Source organism: Sarcophilus harrisii, chromosome 3, assembly GCF_902635505.1.
Source record: "Sarcophilus harrisii chromosome 3, mSarHar1.11, whole genome shotgun sequence".
Lineage (NCBI taxonomy): Eukaryota > Metazoa > Chordata > Mammalia > Dasyuromorphia > Dasyuridae > Sarcophilus > Sarcophilus harrisii.
In genome coordinates, this window is record NC_045428.1 from 184013068 (window position 1) to 184033205 (window position 20138).

The 20138-nt window shown below is 32.8% G+C and overlaps 1 protein-coding gene across 4 annotated transcripts in view; it reads left to right on the top strand.

The window, feature by feature from the left end:
• CADM2 (cell adhesion molecule 2) overlaps window positions 1-20138 on the top strand; it is a 1401218-nt gene that overhangs the window by 1248485 nt on the left and 132595 nt on the right. For all 4 annotated transcript variants that reach the window (XM_031963623.1, XM_031963625.1, XM_031963624.1 and 1 more), the window contains one exon: window positions 10286-10464. In XM_031963623.1, coding sequence (XP_031819483.1) covers window positions 10286-10464 — 179 coding nt within the window. The remainder of the gene's footprint in view (window positions 1-10285; window positions 10465-20138) is intronic.

Below are 20138 nucleotides of genomic sequence, written 5' to 3' on the forward strand. Positions count from 1 at the left end.
CAAGTTCCTATTTAGAATCTCCATTGCATTTCCTTTAAAATTATACATTATATTCAGGAGTAGAAATTATTTCATTATTTATACTTTGATCCACAATGTGTATAATAATACCTGACACACAGTAAAAACTTAATAAATACTTGATTGATGCAAAAATGCATGCTTGCACATATATATATATATATATATATATATATATATGTATGTATATATATACAAAATGCTTGTGGTACTTAAGCATTGATAGTAAAGACATGTCATATGAAATAGATATCATTTCTTGCAATTGTATGTGAATTACACATTACCTATCCCATGGCAGTCAACTGAGTTCAGCTACATGGGTAATCCCTTTTTTTATATATGAATTTCCCATTTACCTAGAATTTCTTTCATGACCTTCTGATCTTGGGGATAGCTCGGGTTCTCTTTCAGCAGCCTCAGACTTACTAATGTCCACAATCTGAACTTGTAGCAAGTTCATTGTTACTGACTCTAGGTTCTATCAATGCCTACAATCATAAGGTGTCACTATAAGTGGAATATTTGGAGAGGGGAACTTCCTTTTAACTGAGACCTCATGACCTAAATTCCCATCTAAAATTTATTTTAAAATAATAATAATAGTATGTAAGTACTACATTAGGCATTGTGCTAAGCTCTTTGTTATTATCTCATTTGATACTAAACAACAACTCAACCCTGGAAGATAGATGTTATTAGCCATTTTTTACAGATGAACAAACTGAGTAAAAAAGAGGTTAAGTGATTTATTTAGGACGCAGAGCTAGTAAGTTTCTGAAGATGGATTTGAACCTAGGATTCCTGACTTTAAGCCAGATAGCTGCCCCATTTATGGATGGCACATGGATGGCATCCTTCTTATAAGGTTCTTTGGTTTTCTTACTTCCCAAGGTGACTGATCAGTTGGAATACTAGGCAAGGTAGGGGATTATATTGGGTTCCAATTCACTCCATTTCCATCTACACAGCTAAACAGAAGTTCTCCCTGTTACTCTGAAAGATTCACTTGATTTTCCTGACTCTTTAGCAGGTACTAATGACTTTTTTTTTTTTCTTATTGAGTAATCATCTTTTGAGCTGTCATTTACTCCCATGTTCTCTTTGCCACTGGTCAAAGGGTTCTTCTCAAAATCTGCTTGGCTGACTGTCCATTATTCTTCTCCTTTTACTTTTTAGAGTGTCTGACTAACTTCCCAATAGGCAATAGATGGTTGCAATGAATTGTCTTTGTAGGGTCCTGACTGTTCTCTGTGTCTCCCTTGTAAATTGGCAGGTTGCCCAGTCTTTCAGCAACATGATATAGAATGGCTTTTAATCAATCTGCTATCTTGTGTGTTCTTGCACACCAAGATTTCTTAACTGAACTCTATCAGTGTTCTGAAGATCTTGTTAATGAACTCAAACATCATGCTGTTACTTATTTCTATCAGAGCATCTCTGACCTGAAGTCATGGTGAGGCAGCAGGTCTCTTTTTTTCTGATCTTTTAAGCCAAGAGAAATCATGTTTGTGGGTCTCTATGTCTCTTTATCTTCTGAGATTCTGATGCAATAAGTTGATAGGTAAAGATGGCTCTCACCCAAACACCAGAATCAGCATAGATAGCATAGAACTGTTGCAACATTTCTGTTTTCACGTAGTGAGAAAGCTCTTTTGTTCAAGGACCCTAGAATGTTTAGCAGTATTCCACTGAAGCACTCAGACTGCTGGTTTCCCTAAGGGTAGTAACTTGAATCTTGGCTTCTGCATTTCTGCCAAAACCAAAATCTCCTTAAATAGCTCCAAGCCTATACTTTGGTCAGAATGATTGGGAAAAGTTATGCTACCTGGGTGAATTGGCTGGTTTTAATGAGGATTTGTTTACATTAAAACAACAACTACAACAACCCACAGTTATACATATAAGCTCCAACAGTTACCAATGTTTATGATCTCCATGTATGCAGCAGGATTCAGTTGCACTTTTGTAGGAATAGTCTGGATACAAGTTTTTATTTTTCAGTTATGTGGCATAGTACATAAAGGGCTGGACTGGAACTGGAATTAGAAAACCTGAGTTCAAATCCAGCCTAGACGGTTACTGTCTCTATGTCCTGAGTAAGCGACTTAACCTATTTGCCTCAGTTTTCTCAACTGTAAAACAGAGTTAATAATAGTATTTACTTGCCAGGACTGTTGTGAGGATTAAATGAGATGATAATTATAAAGCACTTAGCACAGTGCCTGGCATATAGTGCTACCCAAATATATTATTATAACTAATCTGCTGCAATCTGGGCCCAGGAAAATGTGTTCATTAGTATCTTACATTTCATTTCTTGACCCAAGTATATAAAATGACCCATCAATGGGGACAGTGAAAGAAGTCCTTTGGGAAGGGTGCTTTCCTGATATTATATATATTTGTTCATCTAAAAAAGATTTGTCTGTACACTGAATACACTAAATTCCACTAAATTGTTACAACTTCTGCCATTTTCTTATCAGCAAAATGCCTTCTAAAGAACAAAACATGAGTTGTCAAGGATCACTCTTTCACTTTATGATTTGTACTACTTTTTGCAGCACTCATTCATTAAATTATTCCCACCAAAACTCATCCAAGTATAATGGAGACCCAACCAATGAGCCTACTTCCTATAATTATACATAGAATGCTATTGATAGAATTCTCTGTGTTAAAGAAACTGTAGCCTTTTTCTTGAGTGTTATGAAGACATGTAACAAAAGTGCTTTAAAGAAAATTTGGAGTATATGACTTTTTCTAACAGTTTCCAGTTGGTTAAGCACATAAATATAGGTTCTTTACTTTGTCTCAGAGATATTCAAAAGGGCATCAGTCAACTTCTGTTGCTTACTCTTGGAAGGACTTCTCCTAGTTTGACTTTTCTTCAACTGCTATCTTCTGCAAGACAGTCTCCAGTGAGAAATAATGCTGAGAGGATTCAGAGCTCTCCTTCCAAGGCTGACTTGGGATCCTAGGACTACTGACTCCAATTGTTTTGTTTTAGGATATGTTCCTTTAAGCAGAGGAAATTGGAGGCTGTGACCTTGTGAGAAAGGTCAGGAAAAGGAGTCCATTCAAAGTTCAGGGGTTCAAAAATTTGTGAGTTAAGTCCATATTGGCTTTTTCAGTTAAACCAGCATAGTTTCCTTCAAGACCCACTTTAGTAGTACCAGTATTTTATTTGTATATGAATTTGATGGGGCCTGTGCTATGTGTTGCTGTTGTTGCTTAGTCATTTTCAGTTGTGTCCAACTCTTTATGACTCCATTTGAGGTTTTCTTGGCAAAGATACTGAAATGGTTTGTCATTTCCTTCTCCAGCTCATTTTACAGATGTGTTAACTGAGATAAACAATATTAATGGAATTGCCCAGGGTCACATACCCAATAAATGTCTGAAGCCACATTTGAATTCATGAAGACGAATCACTTTGACTCCAGGGCCTATACTCTATCCACTCTACCACTTTAATAGAAACTGAATTAAATCTAAACTTACTTTCCCTAAAGTTTGAGGTCACCCAAGGGAAAATATTACTCTGAGGTATTGAAGCAAGGTGGGGAGGAGATTGTTTGCCTCAGTTTTTACCTAGATTTAATCACTGAATGAATATGGCCTCAGTCAAACTGGGACATGTTGAAGACCTTACTCTAAATAGGTCAAAGTCTTCCATTTCATCCAGGACTATCTCTAGTCTTCTTGATCTATATCTTGCTTCTGGATCCAGATGGCTCTGGAGGGGAAAATGAGACAAGTAACCTAGCACAGTCCTTCCTCACTTAAATACAACTCATTTGCATGTTATGGCATCATCTTCCAGCCTCTTTGAGAACTAAAAACAAACAACTTCTGTGAGTTCTTTTAAATGATTGGGCTTTTTTTTTTTTTTTTTTACCATTTATTTTTTGAGATCCCTCTAAAAAGGGTAAAAAGTTATTGAGTTGGACTCTGTCCCTCCTCAGTCACATCCCACATGTCATACTTATTCAGTGAGAACATACAAGTTCTTCCACTGTTTCATCCTCAAATGATCTTTCTGTTCCTCAGGCATTAGAAAGACACAGAAATGGAAATTATTTTGTATCTACTGTTGAAGTCAGACAGCATTCGTGAAATGTTCTCTTCCTATTATTAACATATCTTTCTATAGGTTTCTGAACAAAAAATATGGATTTCAATGCTTTGGTCTCAGCTTGTTGCCTTGAGTTTTCTGCTTATACTGCTTTGAATAAAGTAGATGAAGTTGACCTAATCAACAATTGGCACAGCAGAAATGTTAATCAGATGTGGCCCTATCAGAGCTAAAATGGCTGCCATCCTGCTGATATTTTTTCTCATTAGGGAACTTCACAAACTATGAATTATAGATAATAGTAATATTTCTCATGAGTTGAAGAAACACAATGGTATTGAATACATTGGTTGAAACTAGAACATCTGTCTTAGCATTGTGTGAAGCCCATAAAGTATCTTCTGGAACACAATCACAAGGTACTCCCATAGACCCTAGTTTTTCCATTTTCATAAAAGAACACCAAACTTCTAATATTTATACAGCATAGTAGGTACTAAACCCCAAATATAATCATGCTGTGCTCCCAAAGTTCAATAGTGTTGATGTTAAAAATGCTTTAATGTGATTTACAGAGTATAATATATTTTTTACATAACCTGGATTGACTTGAATCAAAAGAAAAATTGAAAAAATTTACTCAATAAATTCCAGTGGCACATCCAGCCATTCTGAAGAGCAATCTGGAATTATGCTCAAAAAGTTACCAAACTGTGCATACCCTTTGATCCAGCAGTATTAAGAAATATTAAATCTTAAAGAAGGGAAAGGGACTCACATGTGCAAGAATGTTTGTGGCAGGTCTCTTTGTAGTGGCCAGAAACTGGAAACTGAGTAGATGCCCATCAACTGGAGAATGGCTGAATAAATTGTGGTATATGAATATTATGGAATATTATTGTTCGGTAAGAAATGACCAGCAGGATGATTTCAGAAAGGCCTGGAGAGACTTATACAAACTGATGCTGAGTGAAATGAGCAGGACCAGGAGATTATTATATACTTCAACAACAATACTATATGATGATCAATTCTGATGGACGTGACCATCTCCAGCAATGAGATGAACCAAATCATTTCCAATAGAGCAGTAATGAATTGAACCAGCTACAGCCAGCAAAAGAACTCTGGGAGATGACTATGAACCATTACTTATAATTCTCAATCCCTCTATTTTTGTCTGCCTGCATTTTGATTGTACACTATTTCAAAGTCCAATTCTTTTTGTACAGCAAAATAACTATTTGGACATGTATACTTATATTGTATTTAATTTATACTTTAACATATTTTAACATGTATTGGTCAACCTGCCATCTGGGTGAGGGGATGGGGGGAAGGAGGGGAAAAATTGGAACAAAAGGTTTGGCAATTGTCAATGCTGTAAAATTACCTATGCATATAACTTGTAAATAAAAAGCTATACTAAAAAATAATAATAATAATAAATCTTAAAAATAAATAAATGAATAAATGAATTCCAGTGGCTTCCTATTACTTTTTGGATCAAAAACATAATACTCTGACATTCAAATCTCTTTGCAACTCAACTGTCTCCTACCTTTTGAGTCTCACCTTACTCTCCAACATGAACTCTATTACACTCTCACTGATCTCCTGAGTATTCCACAGAATTCTCCATCTTCTGTTTCTAAGAATTTTTCCCGGCTATCTCCATGCCTAGAATGTTCTTTTCTCCATCACAGCTACTGATATCTTTTGCTTTCTTTAAGTTCCAAGTAAAATCTCCTTTTTAAAAGGAAGCTTTCTCCAATTCCTCTTAATTAGAATGTCTTCCCTTTGTTTAGTTATTTCCTGATTATTTTGTATGTAACTTGTTTTGTATATATGTCTTTGCATGTTGTCTCACCCATTGGATTATAAGCTTTTTGCAAGCAAAGAGTGTCTTTTGCCTCGTTTTGAATCCCTCATACCTCACACAATATAATAATGGCATATAATAGACATAAAAATATCTATTGATTGAGCAATCTTGTTAAAAATAAAAAAACTATATTATTTAATCAGTTCACATATGAGTAATTTCAACATTCCTTGAAAATCTTTTCTAGCAAAGGGGCAAATGAATTTGAAGAAAGACAAAAGGTAACCTAAGGAGGCCAAATAAGTCTTCTTCAACAACTGAATCCTCAATTCTAGTTTGTTTTTTATGCTACATTCACACCTCTTCAATCTGGCCCTTTCTCTCTATTCAAACATCAGTCTGATGAAGGTTAACATCACTTCTTGCTTGGACTATTACAAATAGTTTCCAAATGGATCTCTTAAGTCTCTCCTCTCCACCATCCACATCAGCCAAAGTGATTTTCCTAAAGCAAAGAGACACATCATCCCCTTCTACTCAATAAAAGGTAGCAGCTCTCTATGAACTCCAGGATCAAGTAAATACTATTCATCTTTTTCTTATCCTTTTTTAATGTAGATTTTTGTGCAAGTTTTATAGGGATTGAGACAGCACCTATGATTTTATTAAAATAGGGAAATTCTGTGTGAATAAACTACCTCTACCAGTGTAGGTGACACCTTCTCTGCAAATTGCATTTTAGGTATCTAAAATATTGCAGAATTAATATGCTTGCCTAAGGTCATACAGTCAATCTGTATCTGAAGAGTAGCTTGTAAGTCAATTCTTCTGGACTTCAAGGCTGGCTCTCTATGGCACTATACCATGCTACCTCTTGTAATATTTATAATGTGCAGAACTGTTGATTTAATAGCATGAACAAGGAATTTATAACTAAATAAATGTATGTATAGTGAAGAGGATATTTAATTTTTTAACTAATAAGAATATGCAGTCAAAAAAGTAGAAGAATGTGTATACTATAGGAAGCCATAAGTAATAAATAGAATATTCCATCTAACTTTTACCAAGGGCTTAAATAACATAAGATCATATCTCTCTGTGTGTGTATGCATTAAAAGCTTTCAGAAAATGCAATATCAGGTGGAATAAGAGAGAAAATACATTTTTAATTATGTTGATTTGGTAGTAGTGGGGAAATTAAATTCTTTTTTTTTCCTTTGGAATATGCCATATTTTCAGTGATATGGGATCATAATGAGTTCCCTGGAATAACTATGCTAATTTATTAACTGTAGAGTTTTATTAATTTTCATATTATACTACATAATAATTTGTTCATTTTCTACTTATTCCTTGTGTCTCACTGCTATTCTGTTTTAAGCTTACTTTTAAAAAAAGAAGAAGAAGAAAAAGAAGCTACTCTCTAAATGATGGATTTTGGTCACATTAACAGCAGGGAAGATTGTTATTCATTTGCAAGAAGGAACTTGATCATTCTTAGGTTCCAATTAAGGAATGCCTTAGGGCCCTCTAGGGCTAAACACAAATTGTATCACAACCTGGTAGATCATTTCATATTTCTGTAAAAAAATTTTGAGGCTTAAGCATTTTAAGTTGAAATATGTGTACCCTATAGCTTATATTTAAACTATAACCCCAATTCCATTCTAATTGCATTTTCTGGTGTTAATAATCTTTGCCACCTTGAAGATTTTGTCACACAGAGAATAATGAAAAGAGTTTTTACTGTGGTATTTCTATGATAAGTTTCTTAAGTTTTTCTGTGCTATTTTTTCCCCAAAAGAAAGGGTATGAACATTTAAAAAATACCATATGGAAAGCCAATCACAATCTTCATTCTAAATGCAATGTCTCAAAATGGGAAAAGCAATGAAATTGGTCTACATTTAAGTGTCAGCTTAGTTATTATGTGTGTGAATTTTACAAACTATAAAACCTTTCCTGAGCTTTAGTCTCATCTTCTATAAAAATGAAAACGGGAATGGGGGGATGAGGAAATGATTTTTTATCACTATAAATGAATCACTAATCTATCTCATTTACACAATACTCCTTTCACCTATGTGGATGGCAAAGTATGCCCTCTTTCGGATCCCTTACAACTAGTTTCCATGTCTCTAAAATTTTGATGGAGCACCTTACCAAATGTGATGGATACCTTGCTCTGGGGTTCTTTTAATATTTCATGAATATCAGTGCAGGATTTAGGCTTTAAATCTGTTATTCTTCATTTTTTCTACAAGACTAGCTCACTAGCTCTTCTGGTCATGCTTGTTCTTAGTGATAACCTATCACACCATTTTTCATATGCAAATCATTGATGGAAGTGTGTTGCATCCTACTTTGGCACTATGAAATCAAGATTGTCTTAATCAATCAACAAGCTTTTATAAAGTAATTAGCAAGTATTAGGTACTCTGCTAGAAACTGAGGTTATAGATAAGAAAATCTAATGTGATCATATGAAAAATACTTTATAGATTGGAAAGTACACTATAAATGTAACATATGTGACAGAAGTATGACAAATGGCAACAAGGAAACATTGTATATCAGGAGATATAAATGTAAAAAATCTTAGGAAATGATTAGTTTGTAAAGGGCTTGAAAAGTCAAGTATGGTTTAATATTGTCTTATACCTATAATTATAATTATTCAAATGTAAGATATTTATCTGTCTATTTATCTATCTACCCACATAAAGATATGTGTATATTTATCATTATCTAATTATAATTGTACAAATGTAGTTATGACAGCATATGTGGATATATGTATATATCTGAAGTGATGATCTTATACTAAATGATCTCTATAACCCTTTTTTGGAACTATAATTTTAAAGGAGTTTTACTCTATAAACTGTTCAGCATAGCAGCTTTGAAATTTTAAAATGTAAAAGATTATTGTTAAATAAAGGATATGAGAAAACCTTAAAGATTTTGGTATGAGATTCTGGCTCTAAATAAAATGAATGTGAGTTATTTGCACAATGGTATTATCTTAAAGAGCTTTCCCCAAACTTTGCTTTCTATCCAGTGAATGTCTTCATTTAGGATTTTACAATATGTCTACTTATTCAGACATTGCATGGATATAATGATAAAAATGTGCATTCTCTGTTCCATTTTTTTCTCATTTTCTGTACCCATGTTTCCTTTTCTCTTGGTTGTATTTTAACTCATTTAATCACCTTTTCTGATATCTAATCAAGATTCCAGTCCTCCATTTGATTCACTAATTCTTCCTTTCCTTTACACTATCCTTTCCCCTATCTAAAAGCTTATCAGAATTTTTTTTTTTTAATCTTAGGAAAGATATTAAGCAAGAAAGCCAGGGAAGCCAGATAGAACAACCAAGGAAAGTTTCAAGCATGGCATACAGCCACTGAAAAGTCAGGGATTTAGAAGGGGTTGTATGTCTGAAAAACATAAAGCCAGTATTGCTAAATTGTAGCTCATGTAGAGGAGAGCCTAAAAACCTGGTAAGTGCAAGATTGCAAGAGGGTTTCAAAAAATAATTTTCTATCTGATCCTGGAAATGATTAGGAGCCATTGTAACTGATCAAATAAGAGCATTAAAGGGTCATATTTGCACTTTAGGAACATAACTAGCATCTAAGTGGAAGAAGAGATAAAGTAAGAGTGAGACAAACCAGAAAGCCAGTGCAATAGACCAGTAATGGAATAGTAAGGACCTGTACCAGAATGGTGATTGTGCCTGAGGAGAGAAGGCAGCATTCACATGTAGTGAAGGTACAAATAATGAAACTGGGCAATGGATCCAATATATGGGATGCATTTAAGTTAGGAGTTGGGAATGATACCATGGTTCAGAGCATGGGAAACTAGAAGGATGGTGATGATTTAACAGTAATAGAAAATTTCGGAAAATGAGAAGGTTTTGGGAAGTAGCATATAATGAGCTTTGTTTAGACAGATTGAGTTTCATATGTATATAGATTGTCCAATTGCAAATTCATTTTTATTTTTAATAGTTCTGTGTTACTAATAAACTCCTCACAATAAGGAGCTATTTATGATAATATTTTTTATACCCTCTAACAACTTCTGTTGGTTGTGCAAATTGTATTTATCTGTCTGTTTTTCTACAAATGTTTATATAAAACCAATTTTTTATAGCTTTTTATTTACAAGATATATGCAGAGGTAATTTTTCAGCACTGACAGTTGCAAATCCTTTTGTTCCAACTTTTTCCCTCTTTCCCCCCACCCCTTCCCCCAGATGGCAGGTTGACCAATACATGTTAAATATGTATAAAACCAATTTTTCTTAATTCTGACATATCTGTATATATGTTTGTATCCAATAGGCCAGAACCAGTTTTGTGGACAAAGGATGGTGGAGAATTACCAGATCCAGACCGAATGGTTGTGAGTGGTAGGGAGCTAAATATTATTTTCCTAAACAAAACGGATAATGGTACATATCGGTGTGAAGCAACAAACACTATTGGCCAAAGCAGTGCAGAATATGTCCTGATTGTACATGGTGAGTATCCTTTTGAAGTATCATTAGTGAAGATATGGAATGGAATTATAAATAATTTGTACTTTATTTGAAATCCAACTTAATAGTTATCAATAAATAAAAGAAAATATCAAAGAAGCAGTAATTATTTCAGCATTCTTCCTCCCCGCCAAAAAATTGTTTGTTTAATTTTATTACTTGGATTTGTGAGTTATTTGAGGAACTAGTTCTTGTTAAGCATGATGAAAAAAGATATTTCCAATGGATTGTGTATGTTTATTTCTCCATATTTATTTTTTCTTAAAAATTAAGTATATAGTGGAATTAATATCATATTATTGCTGTAGTGATGTCAGAGGCATACCCAGTTAATAAAAATAAATTTAATTTCTCTTAGAGTTAGATACTCTTCCAAATGTAACCTGAAAATCCCTTCTTCCCTCTCAGTCTTAGGTAATATTGCAGTAAATATAGCAGCTACTAGGAAAATACTGAGGTGAAGAAAATCTTAGATCTCCCATGCACAAAAACCAATTTCAAGGATTTCCCTCAATATCATCGTACCTACAAAGGGTCATCTAAATCCCAGAATGTTCAAAAATATTTTATCCATTTTACATAATCCAGCTTCTAGAGAAGTACAATGGATGGAGTTTATTTTGTTTGTTTTCTTGGTAATATGTTTAGGAGAACACTGAACTTGCTAGAGCACAAGAGTTTGAGTTCTGTTTCTATCACCTATCAACAGGTCACTTTACCTCTCCAGGTCTGTTTCCTTACCTCTAAAATAAAGACATTAGATTGGATGAACTTTCAGGTACTTTCTTGCTATCATATTTTATGAGTCTGTGATTCTATAACTAGTCTGTGGGTCTAGGTCTTCTGCAAAGCTGAGTTTACACAGAATTAGACCAGTCTTTAAAAATTCACAAAATTATTTTGATATGGGTAGGTTTGTACACATATATAATTTTATTCCAGCAAACACAAAAACTTGCACAATGTCATGACTAGTGCAAATTCCAAGTTCCTGGCTAGTCTTGCATTTTCACTTCTTAATAAGTCTAGAGGGATGAGGTTTATATACCTTCAGCTTCCAGTTTCCCACATCCCCCAGAAGAATGGTATCAATATACTATTTAATGTCTCAAGATCAACATTAGTCTAAAGAATGGGGTACTAGAGTATCTTTCACTTTGATATTAGCCCACTAGGTATCACAGGGCATAGGTAGGACACAATAACATAAGTTATTTGTACCCTTAATTTTTAAATGTTCCTTTTACTTAATAGTCAGTCATTGGGGGCTTTGGGGCATGTTATATAGCATGTCACAGTGCTGTGAAAACAATAAGTCACAGAAATATAGAGTTAAAAGGGAACTGACAGGAATACAATGTAGTTTTGTGAAAAGTATGCCATCTATATTTTTTTAGCAAGTAATTCAAGTGGAGAAAATGTATATGTTTTTCTAGTGTTTGCAAGCTGGCCAGCAGCATGATTCCCTACATAGTCAAGTTACTTTTAGGTAGTTTGGCATTTGACATATTTCTAATAAATACTTTTCTAAGCACTTTGTATGTAGTCATTTTTGGCTTTACTTTTTGATCTACAATTCATCAAAAGCACCCCATGGATTAATGTTATTCATGCTGCTAGAGCAATGCTGTGAAGTTCAACAGTAGTTTACCTAGGATTATTGACACAAGTAATGAGACTCATTGAAACACTAAGACCATATTACAATGTGTTTAAAAAAAAAAAAAGATTTCATTTAGGTTCATTGCAAAATAAAGTTTTCCCCTTTGCACACTGAGTATAATATTTCATTAGACACTAATTGTATAAATATGAAACATGATTCTCTCCTGTTAATGGTTTAGCCATTTCAAACCCCCACTAAATGCTGAAATTTAAGTGCATTTCAATCTATAATGAATGCTGTATGCATTTTGGAATGGAGTGATAAGTGATCATTTGTGAGAACTTTACCCTTTTTTATCTTTTACACCAAGGTTGCTTTTGCATTAGCTGTGATAATTTAATATACCTCCAGCATAGAGGGTTATTTCATGAGCTGATATCCAGTGTCTTTTACTTTCATGTGGTTGCCCAGGCCCTATTGATCCTTAACATGATAGACGTCTGTGCACTTTCCTGTAAAACTATCTGTTATCTAAAGCCATTCTATTAGTGAGGTTTTATCCTCTGGGTGTCAATGGAAGTGCATCAAAATGTTATCACATTTAATTGTAACATAGCTGGCATTTTGTGTTACAAATACTGCAGTAAATCCTAATTATGTCTTTGCAAATTCAGCATTGCAACCACAGCTCACAATCTGAAACTGTAATTTAAAATTTGCTACCAGAGAAAAATCTTATGAAAGTCAGAGCACAAATTCCTATAGCTTGATATTCAGTCAGTTAAGAAACATTACCATTTTGGAGCTTGAACTTGGCACAATATTTGGAAGTTCTATGCTCAGAACACATTATTTGCTAGTGAATTCAGTAATCAAAGGTGAATTTAAGAAGATAACCTTCTAATAATAACAGAAGTGAGGGACTTTATATCCTGTAATTTTTTGAAGATTCAAATAGTTATTTTTAATTCTTTAAGAAAAAAATATTTTATACTACATCATTTTGGCCTTTCCTATTTGTTAGAATAAATGATCAGTGAGTATATTTATGTATTTATATGAGGGAAGAGGAAGGAAATAAGCATTTATATAGTGACTACTATGTGCTAGGCCCTTTTAAAAATGTCTTACAAAAATTAACTCACTTGATCCTGATAACAACCCAGAAAAATAGATACTGTTGTTATCTCTATTTTACAATTGAGGGAAATGAGGCAAACTAAGATTAAATGGCTTTCCCAGGGTGATATAGCTAGTTTTGAAACTAGATTTGAACTCGGATCTTCCCGACTCAAGGACCGTGCTTTGTCCATTATGCCACATGTAGCCTTTGTTTCTTTCCTAGTCTGGATTTTTGGAAAATTTTTAATAGAAAAATGAAGCCGTATAGACATTCTTTCAGGTATCTGGCAGGTTAAAGGTTGATAAAACTATATGCTCAGGTTATTAGCCTTCTGTGGCAAGATCAATCCAGATCAAAAATACTGTAACAAATTTTGACTAAATGTAATACATAAAGTTACAATTATTCACTGAATGTTATCCTCAAAATATGCAGAGTAAGCCTGATTGATAAGTAATGGTGTACTAAATCAAATTCCCCACAATAAAAATAAGTGGAAAAGCACATCAAAATTACAACTAATACTTTGACCAGGATTCTGTAGAGAAAAGAGCATAAAACTAGGATTCTGGGAACTTGGATCTGAATGTTTGGGCTCGGCTGTTTAAGACGTTTTTGTGATGCATAGTACCTGAGTTTCCTTATCTACAAAATATGCATGATGGTTAAATCATTGAACCTGGATTCAGGAAAATATGGGTTCAAATATTGCCTTAGATGCTGTGTCTCTAGGTAAGTCACTTCACATCTTGTGCCTCATTTTCCTCATCTTTAAAATAAAAGAATTGGACTCATTGGCTCCTAAAGTCACATTCAACTTTAAATCTATGTGACTAGATGCCTTGAAACTTTAATGCATATGTTCAGTAAGAAAGTTCACGATACTTAGAGAATAATATCTTGGATAATCTGGTTTCTTCAATATGATGTAATGGTCTGGAAGCTTTTGTGCAATACCTTTTCCACAGATAAAAAAACAGACAGATCTTCCACAAATAGCATCATAGGAAATATCCCTGATTCCACGAGGACATGATGGAAACAAAGAATAGTGTCATGGAGACCAATCTTATGTTATTATTTGAAACAGTTATGTTTGTGACCTAAAGTTTATGTATTTGTTTTTCTGTAACTTGAAGTGAAACCATGACATAATTGCCAGGTACTGTGTGATGCATTATAAAAGATATGTAAGTGTATGTGTGTGTTTTCATGGAGATAGTGAATATCAAATTCTCATCCCCACCTGGAAGAGGAATATATTGTGGCAAGCCTAGAATCCAGCAAAAAAAAAAATAAAAGTAACAGTAAATTAGTACTATAGTAGCATGTCTAAAGTCTCAGGAGGAGTAAGAAATGCTGTATAATAATATCCCAGTAAAAATCACTCTTTCAGAGCCTAGATTTATATGATCCTAATATTCTTCTTTAACTGAGCAAAACAATTTACCTTTTGAACTTGAATTATTAACTTGAAAATTAATTATCAACATGAAAAATGTGTTGAAATAGAGCTGTTTTGACGCATCCATTCAAATTATTAAAATAACTTATAAATAAGAACACTGCAATTGTGATATGTGAGCAAAATCTTCCCTGTTCCCTAACAAAAACCCCATTGAGTTTATCCTTCAATACTTTTGCAATTGATTCTCTTAAAAATTGTTATATGGATGGGAAAATAAGGCATATAAATCAGTGATTGTTGATTTATTGCTTTGCCATTCTGGGATATTATTAATAAAGATTCTGCCAAGATTCTGCCTCTCCTTTGGTATTTTTTCCCTTCCTTTAGATAACTGGTGAATTTTTCTTGTTATAATCTCACTATTGTTTAACCTCTAGCTCAGATTTTCCCTATGTATATTTTTTCTAATATAGATGTTTGCCATATATTTGTTCTCTTTAGTGTCATTTTTAGAAGCATATCATATATTGTAATATTAGTTATGACTACTGTCTTTAGTAGACCACAAAATAATGGTTGCTTGGGAAATCTTTTCAGATCTTTTTCATTTTTTTTTTTTCTTATTGTTGTCCTTCCATTTGAATTTCAAATGCCCTTAGGATGGCTGTTTAATTGGTTCTCACTAAAATTTTCTTTAAACTGGTTTTTTCCTTCTGTGCTTTTATTTTATGTAGTGATTCTTTTCACACTCTTATGTCATGCTATTCTGTAAGAATTTTAGAAATGGATTAATATTATAAGCTCATGTTGACTTTAGCTTCCCTTTCTTTCCCATGGATAAGTAAGAAAGTATTTTACTAAGGAACCTTTTAAAGGACATTTTATATATATGTGATTGCATCTAACATATTGTATCATAGACTAAAATTGTGCTGTTTACTACATGACCAAGATTACCTCTCAAAAAAAAACTTACAGAGAAAAGCACTATTGGAAGTACTGTACATAACTGTGACATCACAGAGCCATCCAGGTATCAAAATCTTTGTTCTGTTATAACATTTTATCATTTTTTCTCAGATTTCCTATCTTCACTATCACCTCTTTTTAATCATTATCTTTCCTTGCAGAAAATACAATTCTGTCCTACTTATTGCAAATTTTTAATGAGTTTTATTTTGTTATCCTACCAATCTAGACAAATCTACCAGTCATAAAATTGTCCATTGCTAAAAATATAATTGTATGAGAATTTTGTACACATTTCAACCACACAGAATTTTTCTTGGTATCTTTGAATGAGTGTCTCTGAATGCAGTTATGGCAATGATATATATTTTTTCCCCTCAGAGAGAATGAATACTATTGTTTTCCTTCTTGAGGATAGCTTTAATCAGTAGAGAACAGTAGTAGCAGTCTACATGTTTGTGCCAGTAATATAGTAGCATCAGATAAAACACTGGCTTGAGTTTTTATTTTTTAATAGTAGGGAAGAATGTGGTTGTTAGAAAAGTTTGTGTATTTTGGTCTAGTGAAGGCATCAAGCGATTAAGTGTGCCTCTCCAGTTTTACAGAATCAATACAGCTGCTACTTTCATTTCTCTCAGTTTTTATTGTTAATAATAAATGTCAAGAAAATACCCTGAGACAGAAAGGTGTACATGAAGAGATTACAGAGTGCAGTACAAAGTCAGGTTTCTATTGCTCGCTTAGACATATATCTCTTTCAGACCCTAGAATCTAAATGCAGGTCTACTTCCTGGGTGCTGTTGCTACATTTCACATGGCTCACTTGCCATGAAAGACAGACAGATTGGGTCATAGAAGCTGTCCTTTCTTTCAATTTAGTAAGAATTTCTATTTTCTCTTGAGTTTCTTTCCACTTTCTCTTATAAGAGTTATCCAAGGTTCAGATAGAAAGCCCAGTACTTGGAGATAATTGGGTTGTACCGTCAATAAAGCATATTACTTGAAATCTTTATGGGTACATGAAGCAACTGAAAATTGGTAACAATTGTGAGAGGAAATTAGTAATGCTTTGAAAATGAAGTCCTATCTAATAAACATTCAAAGTAGTCCTCAAAATTAGTAGTTTAGCAACTTACAAGATCGGGAATATGATGATAAAATATGAATTTCCAATCTAACACAATAAGTTTGAATTCTACAAAAATTAAAGTATGCATTTCAGGCTTATTAATGTTTTAAATGTTAACAAGAGTTCTCAATTCAAATAGAAATGAGAAATGCTTTTCTGTGTTTGCTAATTCTTCTTTGGCTAGACTAAGTAATTAATATTCTCTCTTGTGACTTACATGTGACTACTATAACCATCCAGAAATGAAATATAAGAAACATAGTAAAATCTAACATTTTTAATTGCTTAATTATACTATCAGATAGAGATAAGTATTATTCTTGTATAACAAAATGGAACAAAGGCACAAGAGTAAGGAGAGACTAGATTATAAATATGGAGAAAATCAATAAAACACAAAAAAGAATTTGACTATAAAATCTTTCACTTTACATGAAAAGAGAGGTGGAAAAATATGAAATGCAGTATGTTTTTAAGGAGAACAATCCTCTCCAATATAGATTAACAAAAAGTATAGCAATAAAGAAGTATTATAGTTGGTATTCTCTTATGACAGGTTGAGATTTTTCAGACAGTAAACTGCTGGGGCAAATCTTAAAATTGTCTTCTCTTTCATTATTTAAGACAAAACATTTCATTTATGGACATGACTAAGTGGAGAGTTGTACTGCCGACAGGAAAATCATATCCTTTGACAGAATGAATATGCCATTGGGTTCAGAAAAAAGGAAACAAAATTGTATAACATTGGTGAAGCCAAGAGCACTATATTCAGCATTGCACATATTTAAAAAATAACACCTAAATTGAGGCTTAATTACATCTCTTTGATTTGAGATGAGCACAACACATATAGGTTAAGCTAACTACCAGTTGCCACAGCACAAATTTAGTTCAAAGAGACTGCCAGGATGCCCTTGTTTCTCTAGTACCTACATAAATTGATATGGTTATTGAAGGACAAGTCCCCTCTGCTGTTTTTGAAAGATGAGGAGAGACATGTTACTTAATATTTTCAACATTTTTAATTATTAACTTTGACTCCATGAACATTTCAAATAGTTCCTATCAGTTAGCAGCCAGTAAAGATAAGTGTTAACACATAAGCAATATATTTCTTTCTTTTACTGACTTGTCAAGGTTTTTTTTGGCATTTGGTCAGGTAATGATGCTGTGGGCCTTTCGCCTTTTGTGTACAGCAGTCATTATGGTGAAGATAACAAGATCATGAAAAAACACCACCATTGTACTATAGCCCTATGGAAAAGAAAATTGAGACTTTCTTGGTTTCAGAACTATCAGAAGTACATGATAGTTTTCATTGAAGAATTTCTCAGTATTTAATATGTTGGTTTGAGTTTTTTTGGCACAAATTTTTTATAATTCAATTTTAAGTGGAAGAAATTATAGCAAGTGGTAGATTCAAAACAGAACAACAACAAAAAAATGTTCTTTGACTTTCTAAGGTAAAGATAATCCTTCTCAGACTGGAAAATCTCCAACAGGTCAAAAGTAGCATAATTTTTTAGTCCCCAAAATATTTTGTAGATGTTCTTGGTGAAGATGAATAAAGGTTACGTTGTATGTATTTGGATTACTATGATGTGAAGCCATTTGTCTGGGTCCATTTCTGATCTATAAAAGGATCATTTTTGATCCTTTTATAGACGATGGAATAAAAGATGACAGATATTGTCATGGTATAGGACTATTTGCATATCTTAATTTATAACTCATGCTTTTCTATTGAAATTTCCTCTGTGGCCCTTTATTTTTACATATACATCTATCTTAAAACATAAGAAAGATGACTATAGAAAAGATGAGATTATTGAAAAATGTTTAACAGTAATTTCATTGTGTTCTAAATGTGAATTTGGTATAAATAAATTATTCATATTTTTACTTCTTAATATTTTCCCCTAAATTAATATGTATGTGTATGTGCACACATAGAATATATACATACACACAAAAACATATTCATATTGGAATTTTATGGATAAAATTGCATGCTACTAGAACATCCAAAATAGTCATGATAATTATTTATTACATTTTTAAAAGTAAGTCATTTAGATTTATGTATGCTGATCCATACTTGAATTGATTTTTCAAATTGTAGGTGAAAGTGAGTTTATGAAATAAATATATACCTCAACATATATAATTGATTAAATGCTGATGACAATCTTTTTTATTTAAAAATTGTGTTTTTATATTTGAATGATTCTGTTTACATAGAAAGGTTTTGTAGAGGGTAGGTGTCATACTAAGACTTTGGCTATTTAATACTTGAAATTCTGAATTAATTTTTTATTTGCAAATGAAAAATAACTATTCAAAAAATTTAAATTCATTTAGATGCCATTTAAGCAACAAGCTTGATTTATACACAAAAATTCTTTATAATTATATAAATTGGTTGGACTGTTTGTTTCAAAAGCAGTTTTTCATTTTCAAAGTATTTAATTTTGTAAGTGGAATAAGTATAAAGGCTAAGTTGCAGAAATGGGTATTTAAAAAAGATTTTAAGACATTTTTATTTCCTGGATGAGGATAGATTTTAGAAAAGAGATTAAGGCATCATAGTAGTTATTAATTTTCAACTGTTACCTAAATCATACATAACAGCAGTTTTATGTTGCTTACTATTGAGAGAAGATGAAACATAACAGGAAATTGACAATTTTACTTTTTTCATTATGAGTGGAAAAATTATTAGCAAAAACCATTAGCAAGCACCTAGGATACAGACAAAAATTAAATGGGACAAATATCCATTTCATCTCATGTCGTGTATATTTACCAACTTCATTCAATTTAATATAAATTTATAAATAGGTATTTATAATAACAATGGAACATGAGATCTTAGCGGTAAGCACAATTTCCTTCTTGTCTTTGTATTTCTGCCATCTAGCGTATGATAAGTAATTAAAATTTCTTGAATAAATGGATGAATTATATAGCATGATTTATACTTAGATTAAGTTTAAATAATGGGAGGGGGCCCATCTTTAATTGTCCTAATCTATATCTTGTCACTGGGTCCAGAATGGCTCTGGAGGAGAGGTTGAGGTTGGTGACTTTGCACAGCCTTGCTTCACTTAAAGTTAACTCGAAATCAAGACATCATTTTCCTCATGTCATTGATCTGCTTCAAGAATAAAGGACAGAAACAACAGACAAGTTTTTATCTATATCATATTATTTTGTCCCATAAAGAAGGAATTGCAAATATAATTCCTTTAGAGGTGCAATATCAGGAAGGTAAATCAGTTCTTCTAGGTCACAAACCTAAGTTCTTAGAGCTTATGACTTGCCCCAATCTACAAAGAGAATTAATATATGAACCCTAGTCTTTAGACACAAAATCCAGTAATTTCTATCATATAATCACATTGCTTCTCAGATTACA